The sequence below is a fragment of the Sinohyriopsis cumingii genome, unplaced genomic scaffold (genome assembly GCF_028554795.1).
Source record: "Sinohyriopsis cumingii isolate HCF-2022 unplaced genomic scaffold, ASM2855479v2 utg000379l, whole genome shotgun sequence".
NCBI classification, from domain to species: Eukaryota; Metazoa; Mollusca; class Bivalvia; order Unionida; family Unionidae; genus Sinohyriopsis; species Sinohyriopsis cumingii.
The window spans coordinates 2,343,232-2,370,988 of NW_028315894.1; the positions used below are offsets into that span (position 1 = coordinate 2,343,232).

Here is a 27,757-nt window from a genome sequence, read left to right on the forward strand (position 1 = left end):
TTTCTATTGGGATAACGATACAATATATACAATACTTTGCTGGATTTTAGCTTGTTTGTTATATTAGTTTGAGTAGTTAGGTCTACAATCAATTTTTGTAACCTAATTGAAAGATTCATTTTAAATTGTAGGGGTGTTTCAGTGTCATCATCAATATATATTATTGCTTCAACCGATAGTTGCTTCAACAGATTTTTATATATTATTGCTTCAACCGATAGTTGCTTCAACAGATTTTTATTTCGGTTTATAGGATCATAGTTGGAAAAGTTATTTTGCACACATAGAATAAAACTGTATGATAATGTTGGATTTTCTACATAGAATAAAACTGTATGATAATGTTGGATCTACTTGATGGCATCCCGTTTCCAACTTGTAAACCTCAGCCATCCAAAAAGGTTTTTACATTGCGCAACGTTGTAGAATGGTATCCATTTAATTATTAATCACCGAAAATGAAGAAAGTTCTGACAGATTCCAAGTAACATTATGGATGCTGATTTAAACTTACCTTTGAAGCTCAAAGGAGTACTTTTATGTTGTTCTTTGAATAAGTGCTCTTTGTTCTCTCAATCAGTTTTCATGTTTTCATTAAATCTTACATTTAACAACATATTTTAGTCATTATAACCCTGTCTATGGTATATAATTATAATCCCTGTATACAACATAGTTTAGGCATTGTTTAAAGACTTGCTAGGCTTTGCCTATACAAATTTAATAGCAAAACATGTGATAGTTTAAACTACAGTGTCCTCTATTATTTCATTCAGAAAAATGCCGTATTCATTATTTTAATAGTGCGTCTACATATTACGTCATTTTTATAAATTGTTCCGTAGGATCAATTATAAATATGTAAACCAAAATGTAATTTTAGATAGAACATTTCACTTAATGCATGCATGCAAATATCGTACGCTGTAGAATGTCAATGAAAGCAAAGGATCAGTATAGTGTACCATAACTAAAAATTAAATAATAGCCTTCTATCTACTCTTTTCCTTCTATCTGCGGAAGAGTGACGTGTATATTTTTCCCGGGCCAGTCTTTACAAATGACAGTTGGGAACGAGATAAGGCTCTACACACGAAAGATATTTCCATTCACTTCGCGTATGAAAATGGGTACAAACAGTGTAGTAACTCTGTGGATATTCCTAAGCCACATCATTAGAAAAGGTGAATGTAGAGGTAAGTCTATCAAACATAGAATAATGCTTTGAGAATATCTTGTAGATACGTGTCTTTGAGTGTACAACCATTCTGAAAATTGTTATTAATTTCCTTAGAATGTCTTAAATTGTGAGTGTATTGTCATTCAGTCAATTCCAATTTCCTATTTAAGGTCATGTGTTGTGCAAACCGACATTTGATGAAATCATCGAAATTTTTTAAAAATTCGCGTAGTGTGTTGTTTACATAGCGTTTTCATGGAATCAAAAACATCTCTGGAATTGCATCAAATTATTGAAAATGTATAATCAAAACTACGCTAAATTATTTTTGGGTGTTCTAGTAAAATTGGGTAACATCTGAGTAGAAATTAGTCGTTTTGGTATAACATTAGGGATGCTGGCCAATTATTGCATAAGGTGTACTTGATTCCTTAGGATGGCTATTTTTAGTAGTAAGAAGACGTGGAAACTAAGAGTAAGTACTTTTGCAAAGAACAGACCGGGAATGTAACACATTCTTAACCTGCAACAACGAGAACGTTCTTATTACTAAAATAGTCTGATGTTTATTATGTGTATATTATGTGAAACTCTACCAGCATAAAAAGTTTTGAATTTGTCAACAATCTATATGCCTATACAGCGAAGGAAATTTCATCTATATATGTTGAGGCGGGTATTTATGAGTTCATGTATTAGGCTGTGTTGAGTCTTTGCTATTTTGTATATCATCATAATTATTAATGGCGCTTTAATGAAGCACGGTATTATGATGCAATATATGTATCAACAGGTTAGATGAAAATGTAATTGAAGACGTTTAGTTTTATTTTTGGTGCATCTTAAAACTCGGAAACATGAGAGAAAATCTTGATATGCATATACCCTAGAACATTGTATCTTATGCCCTCGATAACAGTCGATGATTTCACGATATTGTTGGACCTGTTCTAGAGCATTTACATGATATCCCATGAAAACGTAAAGTGAATCTAAGGTAGAATCTAAAACATTCAGTGATTTCGCAAGATCACTGGTTTCGTAATCTTTCCTTACACTAAAAAATACACGTATTTTTATATTCTTCAGAAGATAAAGTATTTGCCTTCAGTGGATGCAATGCCACGCTAGAATGGGGACTTGGAAATGCATCGTTCGTGAATACCTTCATTGCCACAGAAATTTTAAATACTACTGGTTCCAGAATTGCCCGGATTGAAGGTGGTTTATGTGAAATAGATAACAATGTCTCAGTCTATTGCAAGAAAAGAAACGTTGGAGACTACCAGTTGATATATGTAGTTTTGATCTCTGCAACGTCGGTAAACAGTGGAAGATATACGTGTCGGATAAAATATGATCTAATACAAGAACCAATAAACTTCATCAAAGAGCTGATAGTAATCGGTATGTTGTTGCATAGAAATGTTGTTTATGACAAAGATATGATTTTAAAATGCAGTCGCATTCTGAGTTAATCAAAGCTGCTGGATTTGTTGTAGGATTATCACTAAAATTTAATTATCCAATAGTCAAAATTTATCCTTAAGCCAGAAGCAAATTATTGCAAAACAAAGATCGTATATTATACACTTTATCCATATATAGTGTAAATAGAGCAATTGTATGTTGTCGCGCAATATATTAAGGCTCTATGTTTTTGTAATTTCGATCACTATGTTATACTGTTGTTGTGGCACATCTATTTATAACAATTGTGATAACACAGAGAGAATAATGAAAGCAGTTTATTTTCTAAAACATATCCTAAATAGAAATTAACACATATCTTAAACAAAAATAAGATAATAATACGGAATAGAAAATGAGGGAGGTGCTAACAGATTATTTCAACAACTATTCAGTCGAGTGTACTCGTGTTTTGCTTTATATTGGTTATGACATACCGCTATTATTCACTTTTATTCTATTCAATTGTTGTTTAGCTATTTTGGAGCACACCACTATACTAATTCATCCTGAATATAATAATGTATCAAGTACACATTTGATGTAGAAAGGACAGTTGTCCCAATATAAGATGGACAAAAGATACTTTTGGTTTAATATTAAATATATTTCATACGGTTTGATAAAATCTATGACCAAAATTGCATCATTCATATTTCCAGTTTTATGTAAAAGTAGTACATATCTAAACTCCCCATATAACGCATCCAATTTTACAGGTCTTTTTCCGTTCATGATATTACTGAAGAATTTCACATGGATATTATCGACATGTATCGCTTGGCCAATTTCTTACACATCAGTACAAACACAAATTACGATTTGGAATCAAGCCAAATATATGTTAGTGCCCTATCTATTGATTCTTTCTTTAATGATACAGCTTACAATAATAAAGCTGACCTCCTTTTAATCTGCTGATGATGCTGTATTATTTGCTAATTAAATGATGATCTACACTTGGATATTCAATAATCTGAAAACTATATAACAGATACGGGTCGCATAGCTTTGTACACATCAATATAAACACATCACGTTTTAAAAAAAGAAGACGTGCAAATTCTTCGTTTTATTATGGACATTAATTACTTGAAGTTGACGAATGGGTTTGTATAAAAATTGATGATGGTTTAGAACACATAAACGTTTAATTAAATGTTGTTCATTTTCTTTCTTAAAACCTTCCCAATGTTTTATGCTATTCTTATCTACAATAAAATGCTTAATTTAGTTTTGTCTATCGATAGTTAGCATTATTTAGAATACTCAGGTAACTTTCAATATAAATAGCATGAATGAATAAAATTAAAAGCACATAATATGTACTTTCATGAATTATTCGTGCCTCGTTGTCCTTCAAGATATGTATAGACCATAAACAGTGCCACATATGATCCTTGATTACGCAAGTAACACAATTTAGTTTTGGTTTTCATCAAATGTTTATTTCATTTTATTTCATATCATGATTCTTTTCAGAGAAGCCTCATATTGAGAAACCATCCAATACCATCATTAATGACCCGCTGCATATAACGTGCACTGTTGAAGGAAATTTCACTGGCATGAAGTATCAATGGAAACTAAACGGAACATATTTACATTCTACGGGACGCATCTATACCAACTCGTCTATTTTAAGGTTTGAACGTTTATGGACAGCGGACAAATCAAATATGTTTTCATGTGAGGTATGCAAAGAGAACAATTGTTGTATAGAAAGTGAAACCTTTGCTGTTGAACCATACTGTAAGTATACGTAACTCTACACCTTCAAGAGCTCATTTAATATCTTTTAAGTATCCTAGATATACATACAGGATTGTTTTCGTTTCTCTTTAGACAGACAGACTGAAAGGCCAGCGAATGGGTAAAATGGCAGCAATATTCTCAAACATAATGCGAGTCTAAGCTAATCTATCTCATTGGTTATGAATTCTTTGCATTTCCATTTAGATGGACCCGACAAAGTGGACTTGGACCATAACGAAATGGATATTTACCTTCACGAAAATGAAAGTTTTACAATAAAGTGTATGGTCGATTGCAACCCAACTTGCGCTCTGTGGTGGGAGGGTTACGTCAACAGCAACAACGCAGTACTATTAATCAACAGCTTTGATTCAAGAATGGCAGGATCATACATTTGCGTAGCAAAAAACGTTAAAACGGATACAAAGGCACACTCCAAAACAATTTTCCTGCATCAAGCGAAAGGTAATAAATCCAGTCTTGTATTCCTAGTTACTCATCAACTTTTTGACTCATAAGAGTTGTTTTCCTTGCTTTTCTAAAGTGTTTCTAATTTCTTAAGCATAAAGTTTCATCATTTCTTAAAATCTAATCATGTTATTACTTCTTTAAACTCTCGGAGAAACAAATACATTATGCTACAACAAAATGAAACCTATGTTCCTGCTATATCAGCCATTACGTGTGCTGGTTTATTGCATTTTGACTCAATAAAATGACCACGACATACAATCTCACAAAGAAAGAAATCTTCATAATCGTTGGGCCTCATGATGAACTGAACTTTGTGTTTTGATATTGTTGTCTGATAAGAAACATTATGTCGATTGATTCCGATCTTATCAAAATAGCTTGACTTTCGACTGATTTCATTTCGATATCTTCTACTGCAGACTCAAGTCCCGAACACACTGAAGGTAAATATTACTATTCATTCCCTCTTCCCTCGATGTGTGCTCTAAGAAGACAGATAAGGACAGAAAGAATAACAATAAACAATGTTATTGTTAGTGATAGGAGCTAAAAAGGCAATTCAGCATGATTAACGTATTTTGGTGTAAGATGTGAATATATATATATATATATATATATATATATATATATATATATATATATATTTAAGATAGATGGATAGATATACTGCTAACGTACTTTCCTTCTTGCACATTCTCAGCATAAACGAAAATCCAAATTAATGACAACTCGTTACCAAGAAGAAAATATTAATGGAGTATGTATCTTTCTATTGAAAACTGTTGTTGGAGTCAGTATCGAAATAATCGAATATTCGCTTATAAAGTGCAATTTGCTTTTCAACCACGCTGTTTAATAAGAAAAGTTGTATGCATCGATTCTGATGATATCGATATACCTTTTACTTTTATTTTTATTTCAGTATCTTCTACTGTTGCCTCAAGTTCTGAACACATTGAAGGTATATATGACAATCAATCCCCTCTTACTATACAAATGTTCTCTTCTGAACAACACATATAATATAATAATATTTTAATAGTATTTTGAAGTAAGAGTAGTTGTAAAAGGATGATTTATGACTAATGCATGTAGTATGTGTATTGTGCAGTTGCATACATACATACATACATACATACATACATATATCAAGAAATAGACTGTTTATGTACTATCCTTTTTGTACGTTCTTAGTAAAAATACAATTCAAATTAATTACTATGTATTAGCAAGCAGTGTGGAAATTGCACTGTCCATGAATCCTACATGGAATGTGCTTAATAATGTGAGGTGACGTTGTATATGTTATATTTAAGAACATTATCATAAAGGTTAGATAATGTTTATTCGTTCTCTGCTGTGATTCGAACAAAATAAAATAATGGCATTTATGAGATTTGATTACTGCTGCATACTAGTGCACATATATATGACCATGTTCTAGTATGTTTGGTTGAAAGGGTATGGTGGTACTGATGTACCGCAAGGTAATACCGGTAGTTGTCGTATGCCGCGGACTTGATCATCTATTCGCAGACGAGACCTGTGTGATAGTCTTCGACTCCATCAATAAACAAACAAATATATATATATATATATATATATATATATATATATATATATATATATATATATATATATGTGAGAGTCTACACATTTAAATGAGCACCATTGAATAGTCAAATTTTAGTGCTGATATTGTTACGCAAATCAGAATCTAATATCACTTTTGCATTCTTTTAAATAAAGATATATGTCGTAATCTTAAATGTGTTATATAGCACAATGCACCATTGTTCTCCCAACTTCTGTATAACAAATCATGCGTATGTCTTTTCAGGTCTCGATCTAAAGGTTTTCGGCACGGGACTTGTGATTTCCGCCGTATTCTTTGTCATTGTTGGCTTTTCAATATTATTCATGCTTCGGCGTAAATACATATCTAGAAAATCAGGTATGGTTAGTATAACCCTAGCACTAAATCAAAATGTGTTCATGGTTCAATAGTTTTCATGAAAGCAAGCTTTAGGGTAATGACGTTTTGGAACAAGAAAGAAATTCATATTCGTTGAAACAAATAGCGTAAGCGTGTAACATTCCAATGGTCTAGAAATGCAGTATTAAACATCACTGTTCAATATATATTTGTTATCTCTTGGTAGCTACAGTGGTGGTCGTATGACTATAGTGAGCCAATCTTTGGCAACGACACATTCTTGATTACATGGTATCACTTAAAATACATTATTTAGAATGTACAATGCATTCGAGGTATTTTTCTGTTTTAGGGGGAAACCGATTGTTCGAAGCTCAACTTGTAATATGTTTTATTTATGATGTCTTGCATGCGTTTTTAATATAACTACAGGTTATTATAAAAGACCTTTGAAGTGCAGCTGACATGTTGCAGTGTACCAGTATGAGCATATACCTATTTAAGATTTGTTTCACATCCAATGTTAGGTAAATATGACCAATATTAGTAATTAAATGCATGTGCAGTAATTAGATGCTGAACCAGCTTAAAGCTAATTTCAATACTTGTTTTCCATACCTAAATAGCTCTATAGCCTGATAGAAAGAATATATTTGAAACTATGAACTCGAATATCTCCAAACTACATAAACTGTTCACTTCTCTCTTATGGGATTTTGTGAAGAACTGTTAGTATCAGATATTTTCTTATGCTAGGAATTGGTTATAACGAAACCAGGCCTTGGTTGATTAAAGTTTTTGTATTATTTCCTCTTTATACTGTTAAGATTCTAGGACGTTGCATCACCCATTTAAAGAATTGGAAAACAGAGAAGTCACTCGACAGTTCTTAAGCGTCGAACACCATGATATACCACTTCCCATTCCAAACGTGCAAGAGGGCGCGTGCAGAAGGATTAGGAGATCAGGTTATCCATACGGAGGCAGAAAATCCAGGAGCTTGCAGACACTTTTAGACCATGCCAAAGATCCTTGGAACCCTGTTCGAAATAGTTTTTCTTTGCAGACATTGCTACAATTATCTTCTGTGATTGGAAGATGCTCAGAGAGTGATGACACGCTACACAAGACATATTATCCTAACAAATACAGCTGGTCTAATATGGAAGGACTTGCAGTTGGAGTTAGACTGGAGGCACAGTATGCAAAGGTTCGAAAAGAGAAGAAAGAGAGTAATGATGAGCACAATAGCGGGGCTAAATCTCTAAGCATAAACACACATCTACCTGAAAGATTCCAACAACACTCCCATGAAGATCTATACAATTATGTAGATGAGGTAACTTGGAACAACTCAATGCATTTGTCCTTCTCTGTCTGTCTGTGTCTCTATCTGTATGTCAGTTATGAAAATATAAGGAGATCGAAAGCTAAAACAGTTTTAAAGTGGATTTCAATTTTAAAAATGCAGCTTTGACCAAAGGTTATGATTTGGATTTATAGATCAGTGTCTCCACCACAGCTCTGATTTTTCTTCGTGAGGTAGGACATAATACAATTTATTTCGTTCGATCTTACTAGAAAAGCATGGTTGATTTGAATGGTCATGGAAATGAACAATACTGTTATGCTTGGACAAGACTACTATTTCACTAAATTGTGCATATAATGGTGTGCAGGATCGAACCTGCCGATACATGAGTGGAAAGCGAATGCATGGATAACTGAGCAATGTATATGTAAACTTGTCACAAGAACTTCTAAACTTGTACTGATATATATATGTATATATATATATATATCGTTTTTCAAAATAGCAATAAATGTTTATTTTACCCTTATAGGCTGCTCTTTCGCTCTATAACTACACTAGTGTCGGCGAACAAGAAGAAAATCAACAGGAGGACGTGGGTAGAGCTGAAGCTAGAAATGACGACTATGACTATGCGACTTTGCCCACTCTGTTGGGTAATGATTGTATTTCTTCTGAAGATGCAATATTTGCACATGTTGAGAAAGTGACCATATGTAATATTTCCAAAACAATTGATTGATAATCAGATAAGAGACTACAAGCATTTGTAATGATAAATGTGGGATATGTTTTATTATTTCATGTTATATAGCAAGACACAATCTAGATCTGTTTGTAAATACTTGTGTCAGTCATCTGTAGTCTTGCAAATTTTAAAAATAAGACTAACTGCAATTGAATTCATTACATTTGGAATGTTGATATTTCTACATTGTTTCAACCCAACAATGACCGGATGTCACTTTTGATTTCATCAAATGTTAAATTTCCTTCATAAAGTAGCATTTCCGCCATTACGTTTTATTATATAGTTTAACATTTGAGTTGCGACCTTGTTCTTTACTTTCGAAAGCTATGTACATTAAATTATTCACGCAGAACCGATACTTGTGTTTATTTAATATGTTAAAACCTATCGCTAGCTTATAAATGTCCCGCACATTCTAAGCCTAGGCTCTCTAAGGTGCTCTGATACGAACAAATAACCATATTAAGCAGTATATCATGTGAATTAACTTTCGGTGTACCTTGTCATATATCCCTGAACAAGAAGCTCAAATATGAGAAAAAGAGTAAGAAAAAACCCATATACATCAAATTGACATTAATTTTGGCTTGAAAACTCAAATGTGAAGAGAACACAGATATTCCTTTACATTCGTATCAATGCACGAATGCCTTTATATCTGGTTCCTTATCCCTCGCCGATTCTGTCACTCATATGTTGTACTTACCAAACCATATTCGTATGTATGTTTGGAATGAGCACCCCTCCCTCCCCCTCTCTCTCACCTGGTTGCAAAAAGTTCAATAAGATATTAAATTATTTTGTACATAAGAAGCTTATGCTCGTCGAGGAAATAAAATACAATGTCGAAGATTGTTGTAATATTAGCAACTCAGATATGTTTGTTTTTGAATACTACAATATCTTTCCCATGAATTATCTTAAGAAAAAATGTATTTCTTCTATACCTCATCTATATAGTCCATATCAGGACACTAGAGGTGCGATTGGCATCATATTTCACCGTATAAGGGAACGATAGACGTTAAAATATTAGTATAAATATCCGTGACGCATATGTGTAGGTCGAAATTGCCTACAAAGCATAAACAACTGCGAAAACACAACAACAATCGTCATCATCATCATCATCATTACTGTAGCCATAGCTATGATTCTGAATCCTTCAACAATATAACAACATGAATAGAAGTAGAAGTGTGTGTGCGTGTGCGTGTGTGTGTGTGTGTGTGTGTGTGAGAGAGAGAGAGAGAGAGAGAGAGAGAGAGAAATTTGGATTTTTAACATAGCTTTAAAAAAAATCGGTAATGTCTACAGCGTGACAGTTTACATTGATGTCTAGCACTGGGGCATCATGCCCCACAGAGTCCTGACACCAGGCCAACCGATCCAAACACGAGCCTCTTAATGCTGAGAGCCAAGCGAGGCAGCTTCTAGCGCCAGTTTTATGAGTCTTTGGTATGACTCGGCCCACAGGGGCTCGTTACAAAGAAAATCAAGGGATGGGGGTTCTAACCTGTAATAATATAACACAAGGGAAGACACCGGTCCGCACCCCTCTGCAGTTCCAACACTGCTAGTTTATCCTAATTACGTCTGCTAATTTCCAACTTAGGCCAGTCGTAATCGAGAATAGCTCAATTTTCAAAACAGCTCGACACACTTCGTTCAATTTGTGATATAATGAAGAAAATGCAATAATTGTTCGCCGATCTTGACGTCTGCACATCTAGCCTACTCAATGTGCAATTTTGCATTCGGACAATCTTGGATTTCACCATTGACCGAAAGGTAAGATCCGAACAAACTCTAGAATCCCAATCCCTTGATTTTCTTTGTAACGAGCCCCTGTGACTCGGCCGGGGTTCGAGCCCTCGACCTGCTGCATCTGAGGCAAGAAGAAGAAGAAGATGTTGTTGTAAATGATGATGATGATGATGATAATAAAGATGGTGGTGGTGGTGGTAGTAGTGGTGGCGCCGTAGTGATAAGAATTAGTACCGGGAGTCCTTAACTTCCGGTATATGGTGTCTTGGTGTATTGTTACCTTCTTTCCTACTCGAATTATATCCAGAAACAAATATTCGATTTTAATTTCTTTTAAACCCAAATAAAAGGAAAACCGGAATGTTTTCATCTCTGCTACATTGTCGGCCCAGATCATCCAACAATGTCAGTCTCGCCAACTGTGTGTTGTCTATTTGTGATCTTTAGGTTTGATCTTGATGTAGCAAAATGACGCCGGTTTAGGATTATTTCTTGCAAATAATATGATTAAAGTATTACTTTTATTTTACCAATACAACAAACTTTCCATCGGACTTGGACTGTCGGTTGAATGAACGCTACTGATTCTTAGTCATCGAAATATTCTGTACAGCTAATAAAATAGTTTAAGTAGTTCAAGTTGAAGGAATTGTTTTTAACTATTTATGTCATTTCGTGTAATAATTGAAGACGAATTGATCACTGTCCTTACTTTATAGGCATCTTCAGATGAACAGAAGTGTATAATACGAACCTATGTGTAGAAGTTTCAAGGTCAATGAGAGGACATCCTGTTAAGTTATCTCAATAGCCAGCATCCGATTTACATATCGTCCTGCACTAAAGTCTCTGTACTTTGTCTGATTCACGATACTGACTCAAACAGGAATAGAAACTGAAACCCTCAAGATTTGGTTCGATGTGATAAGCTGTTGATCCGTTCAGTTAATATGATATTATGGGGTAACAGTTTTTTCCAAAACATTTGTCTTTATGAAAGCACGAGGCAAGGGCGAAACAAAAGCTTGGAGTTTAAAAAAGCAGGAACTCGGCGGGATGAATTTGAATTATTCAAAAGCCGTTCAAATATGTTTCAAATTATGAGACAATATAGTACAGCAGAGTTTGATTAAAGAAGAATACAAGCAAAATAAACAAAATGAATACAGAAATAAATCATACAACTGAAATACAAACTGCCTGGATGCCTTAATATTTTACATTTTACTCTGTATTTGTGAAATTGCCTACATTTTTATTATCATTGATATGAAAATGCCAGCAGCATGACTTTATATGTATCTCCATTTACAAAGTAACTACGTAATCAATCGGTGTATTGATATGGTGCTCCCTAGGCTGTTTGCATTATCCAAGCGTGCAAAGTCACCTACGGGAAGAAACTCTGTGCAATATGTCAAAAGTGTGCTTAACACAGCAATGTATGCAATATCTTGTTCAATTGCAAATTCACTTTAAATTTTGATTTAACTATTAAAAATGCAATTGCTTAACTATTCACAATTTACTGATGCGTTTTTTTTATGGCGATGAAAACCAATATCACTGTATAAAACCGTACAAATTAGCGGATAATCGCACTGAATGGACATCCTATGAATTAATCTTCATAGTATTGTATTATGATAATAAAAAACGGTGGTAGCGGAGTTTTATATTAATAATCCCGTACACGTCGATCATGACCTATTACTTAAAACAACTCTAATCTCGAAGTTATTTTCAACCGTTTTGGAAAGAATCTGACAAATACTTAAATTTAAAATAAAAATGGTTAAAGCCTACAGCGTGTGAAAGTCATTAGTTTGTAAGAAATTTAAATATATGATTCGCTAAAGCTTTACATCGATTTAGATGCAATCAGATAACAGAAAAAGCGACTAATGTTCACTTATTCACAAGACAATTGGTTGTCGATTGATGCTGATGAAGTGCCATAACCATAGGAAATAAAAGGTCAGTGTGCTCTAAATTTCTTTCCTTGGGCTGAAGCATCATAACATTTTGAAGAAATACAACTACAAAACTGTCGACACTGTAGGGGCTTTAGGTTGGAAATTCGCTAAAGCGGAAATATTAAAAACAAACCGAACAAAACAAAACATACTCTTATTTTCATCTAGCTCCACTGGCGGTGGAAGACGAAATGCGAACAAGACCCAGGCACACGTAATGTATAGATGAAATTTCATTAGATATGAAGATAAACTTCACTTATTTAAGCTTGAAATACACTTCGCTCACTTGACAAAAGCTACATTAGAAAAATTAGGTTGGAAAATATGTTTTCAATAATAATATGGTCTTTTTGCTTTTATGTGTATATCTACCTGCTTATCTCTATGCGTCTGTGTGTAACTTTATTAAACTTTACTCTCTTAGCTTATACTTCATGTACACTGAAATGACTTCCCGTGCTCTGTGTTAACGTTGCTTAAGCATTTACATGTGTCCATTGGAAAGACTGTCTTGTTGAGAGGTGTCCCTGTTTCCACAATTGAACAATACAAATATAAAAAGACTCAATTAACAGTATTTAAAAAATGTCAAACCTCAATTTAGTACAACTATCTTTAGCAAATTTAAATGCGGGCATAATGAAGAATTAATATTGATGAATGTATCAGATGTGATTATTTTAAAAAGTGTTATGTATATCTGCAGTGGTTGAAGCTGAAGAGACTTTATTTGTTAATCATGTCGCTTTACTCGATCTTGCCGAACATTTAGTGTACTGTCTACACATTGGAGGTTTGCGCATATCACGCGACATTGTAAAATGCTGTTTTAATAAGTGTTTAAGTTGTTACAACTTCCTGTTGGACTTTGTACATGCATATGCTTGAATACATAACTGTGTTTTGCGCGAAACTAAATAAATAATGGATACAACAGGATACCTTTTGTAAATAGATAAGCTTCAAATCAATAATTTTCCTTGCTAAAATATATTATATTTCTGCATATTTATACGCAAGTCGCGATAATTTAAGAATATAATTGTGTTTCTTTATGCGCATAATTAGACAAAGATATACACCTATTTTCGCTAAAAGTAATGAAAAATTTGGGATTTCAACATAATGTACGTATTGTACACTAGCCAGATAGATCCCCATCAGCTTTAAAACCAACATTTTAAAACATTTTGGGCTTACTTTTTGGAAACAGAACTCATTATTGTTTGTTTTTGTGGCCAGGTGGATTTTTTTTTTTTCTAAATAAACTTCATCCCAATGAAAGAGGAGAAAAGAAGATAAATCGATCATTAGTTACCAGGTCACAATCATTGTATCGAGCCAATACAAGCTTCAACCCACTATATGTTTCCGATATTCAAACTTTGACCAACTGTTGGCGGGTCGGTAATATATATATATATATATATATATATATATATATATATATATATATATATATATAACAGCGGTGGAGTCTCCCATGCCGCATTGAGAACTGAATCTTTGCCAAAGAATTTTTGATTTTCTTGGCTCCTCACAATGCTTCATAATATATTCGACCTGTTCCCCCTGTTACCTCTGCAGATCAAGTGCCTGTCTTATTGGCGGCCAAACCTTGCCGAGTAGACTGTATTGTCAAAATTTTGAACTACATGAGATTTCATTTGGTGCAATGGGAGGAACGCCTTTTGCTTATGGCTATTATATCGCCACCAAATCAACCGCTGGAAAACAGCCTAAAACAAACTTGCTTACCATCCTTTCTTATGAGATAGCAGTTCGTTATGCACATGAAACCTCCGTTCTATTGATTCCAATTTTATTTAGTTATTTGTACTCGCATTGTGAACCGCCATTTTGAGAAAAAGAATATATGAAATGCCAGGTCTGAAAAATGTTAAAATAAAACCATTGAGGTCTCGACCCCCTGGAAAAGAGCCAGTTCAAGTTATGTAGCTCAGAAAATGACCTTGGTTGATTGGTACGAGCTTCCATTATTCTTGCTACGAGTCAGTTGTACCACCATCTAAGATTTAGAAACTTCAGATGTAGTTTTAGAATGTACATGAATTAATTAGAAAATAGTTTTATCCATTTTAGTATTTAAGTGCGATATTTAAAATATTTATAACCGTGTTACCAATCAATTTTCAGGAATATCAAATGTCTTTTCAAAATCTATGGACAAAATTAGGCCAGCGATACCTTACATTCTTGTTTCAAATAAATGTTATTTATTATTCTAACATTTTCCCCCAATAAATCTACCAGAAACAAACACCTTTTGTCTTAATGTATTAAATCTTCCAATGCACTGTTTATATTTTTACTAATATCATTTTATAGATGTATTCAATAATGATATTGGTCACCAATTCTTTCTATCATTTTTTTTAAGATTTTAGTAGGCATATTATGACACCTTATTTTTGAGGAATTAATAAGCTTGCCACATATCCATAATTTATTAATCTGAATAGCACTACCCCCCATTATTTAAAAAATCTACTGTTCAATAAATCCAAAACCTGGTTTTGCATATCTTTAACTTTATCTTATCTTATAATAATAAACATTAGTATATTTTTGTCATATAATAATCATATTGTAAAATTAAATAGGTTGCCTTCCTTTCTGTGAATTTTATTACAATTACCTTTATGGTAAACTAATAAAATGAAATGTCCTTGCATGATTTGCTGGATGTTTACATGACAAATACAAATAAGCCTGTCAATGCTGTTATGATGATTTATCATTTTTATGATTTTCTTTTTTGATCATATATTTTTAAAAAAAAAATTTTAAGTACCAATACCATTTGGCTATTTTCTTTCACTTTTCCTTTTAAATAAAGCATTTCAATACTGGTGCAGTACTTTGTCTTTTCTTTTGCTTATGTATTTACTAGGTAGCCAACATATTTTTGTTGTATCCTTGGTGGTTATTTCTAATGACATTTTCAAATTCCATCCTGAAGCAAGTGGAATGAATACTATTTCGCTAGGCTAGGTTTTTTCTTTGACTGAGGGTTTTGTCTATGTCTGTATTTGAAAATCGACCAAATATGAATACAATAGGACGGATGGTTCATGCATTGATATCAAATGTGACATCTCAAAATGAAAATGTAAATGAATTTTATTAACATGACAGATAAAATTAAGATTCTATCCAACATTTGCAGAGCGCTTTGATATTTTTTATCTGAAAAGATATATATTTAAGCTCTTACGACAAATCAGTTCACCATTTCCCATTTGCAAAAAAAGCACTTAAGCCCATTTGAACAAAAATATATTTAGATCTCAGTAGGAGTTTAACTATTCAATCGGCCATGGGCAAAGTAACACAAGGGGTGTATATATTACTTAAATTATAATTTTTAATATAAATTTTTGAAAAGACAAAATATGTTAATGGTATCTTGATTTTAAAATTCGAATGTAAATAGATATGAACAAGTGTTACCATTATTCATCTTTTCTTTCTTACCCTTTAATTTTTCGTACACAATCCAGTTATCAAAATTTTATTATTTAAATGTATCATAATTTTTCGTACATATCACTTTCTATTTTTTGAAAAAATCCATTAAATTATCGGACATAAAATTTCTACTAAGAAGATTTACGTTTGAAAAAAAGCATATTGACATTTTGATTTCACGTAAATTAATAAATAATTGTTGGCGAGAAAATAAAATGCATAAGCATGGATGCCCGCAGCATAAGCCAAGGGGGTCACGTAACCTCCCCCTTCCGAAATGATAATGCAAATATATATATATATATATATATATATTCCGACAAGTTGAGTCATGCAACTGATATATATATATATATATATATATATATATATATATATATATATATATATATATATATATATATATATATATATATATATATATTGACAATCATGCAAATGAAGCTGAAAATGTCACAAAAATTCTGTTTAAAATGCTTAGTAAATATTAGCTTTAGTTTCAGACGGTTTACTATACTAACTCTTCTGGCCATGACTTACTGACAACCCCCCCCCCCCTGCAAAAAATCATGCGGACGCCCATGTGCATAAGCTCTCTGTCATTACAATATCTACTGGTGTTTATTAACAAATGGACAAAGGACATCACAGACCATACCTTTAAATATTATCGTTAATTAGTTATCCTTATCAAGTCCATCACAGTAACAAAACATCACATGCATTTTAAAATGAGTTCTGAAAACCTTTGATGTTTCCTTATCCAACAGAAATTACATCTCAGTACATGCTAAAGTGAAGACCACAGACCATTGGTCAACTAGTCTTATTGTTTCATTAGTCATACACATATAAAATATAAAAACCTAGTCATTTTCAATCATAAATATGAAAGTCACGGACTACATTAAATTGATTATATATATATATATATATATATATATATATATATATATATATATATATATACATACTATCTATTCTACGATATATACCCCAATATTATCGTTATTGGCGAGTTTGAATAACAAGTAATGCATTTGATCGCTTGTCCTTATAACATCTGCTGTATGCACACCAGCTTCAATAGCACATTGACAAATTTTCATTTCCCTAACGAAAGCCTCATTTCCCTACTGGCAACCTTGCTGATTTGGCCTCTTCTGTCAATTGTTGCACTCAATCTGGTTTCAACTGGAATAACCCAAAGCGCTAAGCATGTTTAATTACAATGTAAATAACACTGCATAGCCATGTGGTTGTTGTGACAATGTACATCGTAATTAAAACAAGAATGAATTGTTGATTTAGTGATGTTTATTGATAATGGAATATAGTAGGGTTGTAATACATGAGGATTATCACATTCATCAGGTAACACTTTTTTCTTTTTGCAAACGCTACAAATAGAAACCACCCTGAATAAATACGGTCTTATACACTGAAAAAATTTTGTTTCATCTCTCTCTCTCTCTCACACACACACACACATGCATGCTCGCTCGTGCGCATTAACTAAAACGTGATTTCAAGTTTTTTCTTTATTATTGCAACTTGATAATGAGATCATTGTCAATGTAAAAATACAAGTTGCACTTAATTTCTTGACAATGTGGTCTCATATCGTTGTGTACAATTTACCAAAAAATAATACCCATAACTAATACATGTTCAAACCCTCTTAATAATTTTGCCAACATTATGCAACATAACAGTTACATATGCACTAAATGCAGACGAGATTGCACACCGAGACATAATCCTCTCTCTCTCTCTCTCTCTCGTTCACTAATAACAACAAAAATCTTTGAGTACTTTTATTTTTATTGTACATAGATTCTTGAGTTGAGAACAGAATGAGACAAAAAATATATGTTTACTTTGTAAGTTTGTACTATTAGTTTGTCGAGTAGCATGTGTTCCGTAGAACTTGTTCAGGAACGATCCCTTTATTTTTCATACACGGTCAGTACCACCAAATGATAATTATTTATTTTACATATAATTTTTGTACAATGAAATTAATAGTTATTTTTTCATGTATGAAAAATAACATGAACTACAGTAGTTTGATTCATATATATATGCTTCAGATACGAAGGATCTTACTTTATATAGGGACAAAAGAGATTTTGTCTCAAAATAAGAGGAAGACTTTATTATAACTTGTTGTGACAAGAACATTAATCAAGATAGCAATTTGAATTGTTACATATACAAAACATCCAAGAGTTAGAGATGAGTTTATTAACACAAACAATGATTATAATCTCAATGATCAAGTGTGTATGTATAACCAGCTCCGAGATGATACAATGGTAGACAAAAATCAAATTTAAAAAGGTTGGGTAACATTTCCTTCTAATCGCTAAAGACTTTTTTTTTATCTTCTTTGAAAACTCTGTAACTCCACCCTATATAACAAATAGATCATTCTCTGATAACAATGTTAATATGTCAAATATGTCTTTCATAATTATCAAAGACTTATAAAAATGGTACAACAGCTGCCTCGCTGGACACTCAGCATTAAGAGGTTAGTGCTAGGACTGGTTGACCTTGTGTCAGGATAATGTGACTGTGTGCGACATGATCCTCCATGTATGCAGCATGATGCCCCAATGCTAGACATCACTATAAAGTCTCACACTAAATACATGATAGCTATATGACTGAAAAATTGTTAAAGCTACATTAAAAATCCAAATCACACACACACTTACACACATAAACACACACTTACTTTCAGATTACGGTAAACTTACATGTACTGACAATTCTTTAGTATAGAGAGACAAAAGGATGAAACAGTCAGAAAGGCCATCTAACAAATTTCATCAAAGAATTATAAATTATAAACTTCTATAAAAAACATTAACTTTACTGCATAAAGGAGAAAAATACTCACATTAATGCACTGAGATCTATAATAAACACACTCTGACAGACTGATATCAATGTTTTGAAACTGAAGCTGTCCAGAGCTGGAAAATGAAATCCATGTTGATGCTATAATTTCCTCAATGATGATGTACACAGTTATGATTGTACTTCTGCAGTTCTATGTGAAATTGTTCTTCTGATTAAGATAATGAAATACCAGAAAGGAAAATGTAACTCAATACTTCCTCAGCTGCTTCTTATTTACAGCTTGATTACCAGTTCCAGTGCTCAAACCATTCCACGGTGCCTGAAAAAATAAATATCTTGTGATTAAGTGGTCAAGACCTTCAAAGGATTTGATATATTTTGTGTCAAGCCCTGAATTGGACTGTCTCAGCATCTAGAAGCACATGATTTTAGAACAGAGAAAGTAACGTTACATAATATTGTATGAGATTAGAATGATAAGCATTAAGTGAAGATGATGGACTTGAAACAGTTTTTAGAATAATTAATAACTATCATACTATTTTCAGACAAAAGAAAAGAATTACAAATCCAAGACAGACACGATTCATTAAAATTTTCACATGAATTCAACTCTCCGAATTATTATCACAAACAATTATTATTTTTTTAAATTTATTACATACTTCACATCTTATGACGCTTTCTCGATAGGATCACCAAACTTAACAATGATAATTCATGTTAACTTTTTTGAGCTGTGATATGACCAATTAAGCAGAAATATCCAATAACTACAATAACTAACAACAGATCATTCCTCCCTCGATAGTCTTAAAAGTCATTCAGTGATTATGTATGTATATATATATATATATATATATATATATATATATATATATATATATATATATATATATATATATATATATATATATATATATATATATATATTCTTTCTTTTTTCTTCTTCACAATTATGTAATTCTTGTTTATTGAAATATGCATATGTATCGATACCTTTCCTGCTAATATCTTCAATTGTCTAGCTGATGTTTGTCTTAATAGGGGTTAAAGACAAGTCTCAAATATAGAAAAAAAGGTTGAAAATTTTAAATTTTAAAATAAAAGAAATAATATGCATCAACCAAGACAATCGAGGAGATAAATACATTTGCTAAGGCCCAGACCTATCATCTGGCCTGTTTGTACCTCTGTGTGTGTTTTCACCTGTATGTGTTTTATTTTTGCATACATTTGTGTGGGTTTGTATGGGAGAGAAAGGAAAATAGGCATTGTCTGGCAACAAACATAATGAATTGGTAAATTATCATGATAAAACATACCAGTGGAACAGGGTTTCACTGTATATTGCTACGATTCTATGATCATAAACTAAGTAACAGAAAGAAGAAAAACTAAACAGTTTTGTTAAACTGAACAAACAATTGTAAAAGCTATAAATTGAGAATATAAGAGGAACTTACAGCATTATGAACTGAAATCAAAATAATCCAAAAGTTTTATTAAAGTTCAAAATTATCAAATCTTCTGAATGAATTTCAGATCCTTGAATGTACTGGTCTGCCAACAGTCCTGATCTATCAAAATGGCATTGTCCAGAAACTCCTTTGAATAATTCATAATAGTCCCAGAATAATATTTTAGTCCAATGAGCACTTTGTAGTTTAGAGAACAATCCAACAAATGTTTCCGCTCAAATAATATCTAAATACATCTTTAAACTGATTTTAATTTTTCTCCTTATAAACACCTTTAAAAGTACATTACGACCATATATTGCAATGTACCCCACGTGACAGATGATACAACTCAATCTAATGTTTTACAATAACTATTCACGTGACCTAACCCATGCAATGGAAAATAACTTTTTTCTTCTAAGCACCTACCTGACCCTACCATCAATTGAGAAATTACCCCAAACTTGTAAACAGGGTTTATTATTAGAAACTTTAAAATATCTGTTTATAGATCCAATGTAATTTGCAGGCACTGCAGTATCTTAACATAGAATCCATATCTGTGCACAAAATTGGCTGAGATTATTGTTTTTAGATAATCACTACAATTTACAGTCATAAGCAAAATTTACACATAATATAGAAATATTCATGAACCAAGAGGTTCATAAATATAGATATACATAACACCACAATTAAAGAAAGGTTGATCCAGCCTTCTCCATTCAATAAATCCAGACTAATATACCTTTTTGCTTAATAAGAGTTAGACCTAGGTCTGCAAACTTCATTATAATACTGATTTGACTCTGTATGAATTCATATTGGTTGCTTACAAAACAAATTTGACCGAACATGGTCTTTACACAAAGTTGTGAATGATCTGAAATTCACTTTCAGTCTATTATGATATCAAAGCGAAAATGTCAACTAAGCCTCAATAGCTATCATAAGTTGATTTCTGTTGATTCAATGACAGGCAAATATACCGAATCCCACTTTATTATTCCTAATGAACTGATCCTTCAATTCTATCCTTTTTACATGCTTGCATTTCTTTCTAAAATCGTTAGTGGGTGTCAACTATTTGTACTCTTGCTTGCACTCGATGCAATATGATGTCAGCTTGGTTTTACGTCTATGCTCTTGATCAAACTATAATACTTTATGTGTGTTTGAATGATTTAATAGATTAATATTCTTATTAATAGGAAACAATCAATTGGCTGTAAGTTTTAAAATCACCAATTATGCCAGCCTGTGATGACAAAAACAATAAAAATGGCATCATTGTATTTTAGAATCAATTTTACCTATGACGCTTTGCGAATGTTTGATTGTACACATCATGTAGTCTATCTCACCTTTTCTTCCTTGCATAGAAATGGATGTTCAAAATACTGATAGCTGACCCACCACATTCAGGTTAATATGAAGTTGCTTAAGAAATATATGTACTATATGCTAGGAATAAAAACATAGTTCGGAATCTGTTTAAATAATAAGCATCATTGTCTGAAGCAAACATATTTCTTGATTTTTAAGAATGCCGACTACCTCCATTTATTTGTTTCTCTGTCAGTTTTTCTACATTATAAATATTAGTTTTCCTTTTCGGGCCATTGAGAAGTTAAGAGCATACAAATTTGGGAATAATGCTTGCAACTGAAAATGAATTCAACGACCATCAGAAAATGATGAGAGAGGCTATGAAAAATTTAGCTGATATCGAAACGTACACAGACTATATTTAAATGAATAAGAGATACGGAAAGAAATACTACATATATGTAAAACTGATAAAGATGACCTTGCACGAGAAGCTGCATTAGTGAAGAAAATAAAAAAAGCAAAAGACCTAGGCGTTTACCTAAAGAAATAACTTTCTTCGTGCCAAAATCTTCTATATGCATCGTATTGTTGACACATTATTAGTAAGTATGATAGTAAATATGCAAACCTTATATAACATCTTCTGAATCAGCTATCCGTCCAATATGTCTGTATCCACTATTCCTCAAAAATAGACAATAATATATTATAGAAATTATTAATTATACTTATTGTGTATCATCCTAAATTAAATAGCCAAGTTATTTCAGTAGTGAATATGAAACATGAATAAATGCAAATCATTACGTTAGCAGCGATGGGTGAATATTTAAGACAAATAAATGACGATATTTATCATGTGCGTATGCCTGCCTTTTCAAATGTAAAAAGTAGTGTAAAAGCAAGGCTTATAAAAACCGTTTCTGGATTATTAGTGTGTCGGAATAATGCAATTAAAATTTGGAATGTTCTGGGAATAGCATATATCGTTTGTGGTATCAACTTTTAAACTAGTATAACCACTGTTCTGTTTGCAATAGACATGCTGCCAAGTTCTACTTTGATCAAATAAAAGATGATCTTGAAACCTTATTCACTATTTGGGTATAACTGAAATGGTGTCTTTGTAGTGTGGAGAAAAAACACTACCCTTCTGCAACTGTGTCGGCATGATCATGCACTACATGTGTTTCTAAACTAGCTACATGTCTGAAGATTAGCCTATTATTGTTGTTTGTCTTGTGGACTTTTCTGCTACTTTTCAGTTCACTTTACATGAGTTAAGAAGTTGACAGTGTGTTCCCATGTAGAAGTTGTTTAGCACCTGCAGGCAATATAAATACATGAAGACATTTTCGTTACTTTTAAACAGGAGTGCATTCACGATGCAATAACCGATTGTGTTTGAGAATAATTGTTCCATGTATGACAGGCACTATACACAGCAGATGGTGGGTGGAGGTCACCTGGAGATGTGAACATTTGAAACAAAATACTTTCTATCCGAATGATTATTGTTAAACGTTTTTGTACTAGACTGTGTTATATATGCTTTAAAACTAATAAAAAGCCTTTCGTGATATTTTATTTTTATATTTCCTTCAACCGATGATTTGTATATCTGCCACTATCTCAGGCTTCCTCAGTTTGACTCTGCTAAGGAAAGAAATGACATTTATACAATAAAAACTGATTTCATCTTGATGATATATTTTTTTCTTTGAGAAGAATTACTTATGACTGAGATATCAAATGTACTTTATAAGCATTTCATATTTGTACTGTCTTGTCTGAGAAGCGTAGATAAGAAATATGGATTACTTGGCTGACTGCATTGGCATCATAATTGGCATAGATGTCAAAATACACCTTTTGCTTTTAGCTCCCGTTCTTCCAAACTCTTGTATATGCAGTATAAAACTTGATGGGTGAATACCACTCACTCACAGTGACCTACTTTTCATGCTCAAATGAGTACGCTATGCTTTTCCATGTAGGTTAATTAATCTGAACCTGTTCTATATATAGTCATGAAACATGATTGGTATATAATTCTTGGAGGGAATTATTCATCATGGGTTTTGCTAAGTTGTTAGATGTACCCCACTTTCTCTAACACCGTTTTACAGCAAGTTTCTGCATTTAGCTCAATTTATGTGGCAATGTTTTATGTAGACTCATTAACCGGGTTTTTTCATCTTTGAGGGTTAGCAAACGTAAATTTAAAGTAACCAATTTCTCCTGGTGTATGAATTTTCCAACATTACTTTTATTAAGCTACTGTGGATCAGATGAGATATAGCAATCATAAGGCCTCTTAACAGCTAGTGTAGAAGTCTTTAGTCAACATTTGTAAAATAACGAGTTTGTTCTATTTGGTGACAAATATTTGGTAATTATCAAACAGTGAAGCCAACATTATGTTCAAACTACTATCCATGAAAAGTACGACACCCAGAATGTTGTTGTTGTTGTTGTTGTTGTTGTAGGGTTTAACTCCATTTTTCAGCACACAATAGGCTATACATGGCAGCCAGTATTAATGGTGGAGGAAGAACCCGAGAAAACCCCGGAAAGAACCACCGACCCACGAGAAGCTACTGGCAAGCTTTCTCACATACCCACATTGGCTGAATCCGGGACTTGAACCCACGCAGACAGAGGTGAGATGGCAGTGATGCGTAACGGAGAGCGCTTTAGACCACTCGGGGCCCCCACCCAGAAATGAAAACAGACTATATTAGCAACTGTTTCTAAAAGAACAAATGCTCTTAGTTGAGTTCTTGTTCCATTCCAGTTTAGCAGTATCAAAATGCATAATTTAGGTTGCAATGAAGGAATGAATGTATAGGGTTTCTTGTAACTGCTGGGAGGAGTATAAATAGATGTCTACCTCATCTCTTCGAGAAAACATTTACATTTACATCTTGAGACATATAATTGCTTTAGCAAATCATTTAGTTTCAAATTATATTTGTTTTGCAGTTCATTTCAAAAGAAGCATATTATTTTAAGTGACAAGGCACTTAACTTATAAGTTTCAGGTAGTAAAAGAAACTTAGTGTTTTGTCAAGCAAACATTTAATGAAACACATAAAATATTGATCTTCCAGATCCATTATTAGATTTGTTGTTTCTTGTCCAAAAGGCTGGTCCAAAAAGAAAATAGATCTACATCTAAATTAATTTGGTCAAAATTGATGCTATAAAATATCTGCCTTATCTTAAATGTTAAAAAAATATGCATCATATGTTTCCTTGTAAAATAACAAAGGATTGGGGGGATTGAAAATATCTTTGGGATGCAATAATCAGAAACGTATATTTAATCTTTTTCAACCCTACTTCCAGAAGCATTCACCTTGTCTTAAAGCCTGCATTTCTATGTCATAATCCAAAATGCCACGGAAAATATCAGAATTTATGTTAACGTTGACTGGAATTGCTTCAGTCAGGTTATGTCTGAACCATCGTTGATCTGAAAGAGGAAGTTATATCCTAGAAACATAATAAAATATACATACAAAGTCTTATCATCTAAGGAAGAGTAAACACAAAGACACCTTTTGCTAGACCTTACAAGCAAAGAAAGGGTCTTATTTTGGACAGAATCAAGTTTTGAAATTTAAGTGAGAACCTCTTCTCTCTTGGTGTTTTGTGCCTTCATTTGTACTGCACAGATCATTTATTCTCTGAAGTTGGAAAGCTATACAATATTTCATTCCAACGAACACATATACAGCCAACAGGCTCCAAAATCAAAGTGAACAATCACTGATCTGCGAGTAGACTATATAAAATGCAAACCACAAAAGATTAATTAATAAAGCAAAAGATAATCCTGTGTGAATTTAGACATTATAAATCTGTCTGCTTCTAGTTATTCAACAAATAAGAACAGATTTTTTCTGTCATTTCAGCATAACATTTTCAATGTCCAATGATATAAAAATATATTCAAAACAATAAGTAAAACATTTTTCTGATTGTTATCACCTACCAATATAATGTTTGAAAACATCACATCATTGGTTGTACAAAACAATATCCAGCTGTAGCTTTAAAGTAGCAAGTTTTGGATTAATTTAGACATGCATACAGAAAGCTCTCTCTCTCTCTCTATATATATATATAGATATATATATATATATATATATATATATATATATATATATATATATATATATATATATATATATATATATATATATATATATATATATATATACTGTATACTGTTTGCTAACTTTTTTCCATGACTGAATGTTGTACTTAAATATAATAGTCATTCATAAATATCATGCTTTACATAGCTAGCGTTTGCCCATGATTGTAGGTTATCTATAGCTTGTTTATGACCAGAGAATGTTCCGTTAGAATGGCTCATATCTAGGTGAAGATAGAATGTGTATATATGGACTTGGCAAACAAATAATTCATTGTTGTTTTATAACTGTCTGTCAGAATCCATTATTAGAGATTGCAGCTGTGTTTAGATATAATGCTAGAGGAATTATTTGAATCATTCCAAAACATTATCTTGAGTAGTGTCATTATGGTGATTTTGCCCCATTTATCCTTTTGGGCCCTGACATACCTCAAAGCCTCTACCCCCATGACTTGATAAGCGTGCTGCATGCTATGTGCAACCTATAGCTGATTAGCATTAATAATCCGCGAAAGTAACCAGTCATAGGAACAGTGGCTTGTTACGTATACCACAACCAAAAAAGGCAAAAGTGGGAAAAAACAGCCAGATTAACACCATTCATTCTATGTACAGCAATGGATGATCAAAATGCATAAACACATTTTTTTAGTCTGTTTACAGTATCTTCATACATCAGTGTCAGGCAACCAGTACTGCATGGATTGATACTTGCCTAGGCTATACAAAGCTTGCTGTGTGAATACAAATGAGACAGATTATATCAAAACGGTTGATATATTTACGTGTATTTAAATTCAGAGGGAGATAAGATATTTTGATTTAATCTGAAATGGGTCAGAACATCTTTTGCTAATACTGAGTAGAAATTTAATATTTCTAATCAGCGTGCTGGAAATATCCAGTCAGCTTACAATTACTATCTCTACTTACCATTACACGAGGATTTTCATATTCACCAGCCAGGCTTGGTAGTCTCACCACTTATAAAGAAAAATGTTGTCAAAACTTATTTTTCACTATTAGCTCGTAAAGAGATTGGCCCATCAAGTTTTTCAAATACTTTCTTAATGCTATACATGTGGTGATCAATTATACTCTCAACACAAGCAATATCAATGATAATAAATGTGCCAAGCTCTCAAACACAAGATCACAGGTTCGAATCTAAGTTTCGGACAAAAAATGTCTTTATAAGTGGGGAGAAGTAATCAATGGTCCTTCTGGATCATGAAAAAACTCAACAGTTGTTGAATATGATTTTACGCTGGTTGAAGTGGTTTCAGTTGTATGTGATTGTGCCATCGGCTGATGACCAGTTGTGTTATGAGACTTTAAGAAAGCGTTGATTTATTTTCCACCATTGATGAATTACCTACCAATAATGACTTGAATGCAAACGAAAAGAATCTTGCACTGTACAATGATGTGATGCTTGAGAACAAGTCAATCCCACACAAATATTTTCATGACACGGCACAAAAACACAGATAGGAGCTATTTGACTCAACGATATGAATATGTTCCTAAATGTGACAACTGAAACATTTTGATGATATTTGGTAGCACTGATGTTTGCGGTCTTGGAAATATTCATTGGACTTGTTGTGTCGCTGACCACACATAGGATGAATTTTGTGAAATTCTTGTGTGGATCACAAAGGTTCTGTATAGTTTAATCACTTTTTGTCTGAATGAAACTTGCAGGCACAATTATCAAGTGGGTCTGGACATATCAATTTTACAATAAAAAACAATCAATAAAATGGCTGCCAGTGATGTCAGAGAAGAGTATGAGAAGTGACCT

General features: G+C 32.7%; 2 protein-coding genes across 13 annotated transcripts in view; one reads left to right on the plus strand and one right to left on the minus strand.

Annotated features, from left to right (window-relative positions):
• The first annotated feature begins 1,038 nt into the window (after positions 1-1,038).
• LOC149774225 (uncharacterized) lies at positions 1,039-9,234 on the plus strand. The gene is made up of 9 exons (XM_089945676.1): positions 1,039-1,196; positions 2,270-2,587; positions 4,133-4,402; positions 4,610-4,870; positions 5,299-5,322; positions 5,802-5,840; positions 6,720-6,833; positions 7,643-8,154; positions 8,660-9,234. The coding sequence occupies exons 1-9, from the start codon at positions 1,061-1,063 to the stop codon at positions 8,867-8,869; spliced, it is 1,884 nt and encodes a 627-aa protein (XP_089801802.1). The 5' UTR covers positions 1,039-1,060; the 3' UTR covers positions 8,870-9,234.
• An 8,688-nt stretch (positions 9,235-17,922) lies between these two features.
• The window catches only part of LOC149774226 (uncharacterized), a 91,976-nt gene continuing 82,141 nt past the window's right edge, over positions 17,923-27,757 (minus strand). For 10 of the 12 annotated variants that reach the window (XM_089945666.1, XM_089945663.1, XM_089945661.1 and 7 more), the window contains exons 8-10: positions 25,144-25,260; positions 22,411-22,460; positions 17,923-19,306 (exon numbers count right to left, since the gene is read on the minus strand). In XM_089945666.1, the coding sequence (XP_089801792.1) occupies positions 22,435-22,460; positions 25,144-25,260 (143 nt within the window). In that variant the 3' untranslated portion in view covers positions 17,923-19,306; positions 22,411-22,434. Of the gene's footprint in view, positions 19,307-22,410; positions 22,461-25,143; positions 25,261-26,883; positions 26,934-27,757 lie in introns of those variants that run through there. The other 2 variants (XM_089945672.1, XM_089945674.1) reach the window with 2 other exon arrangements.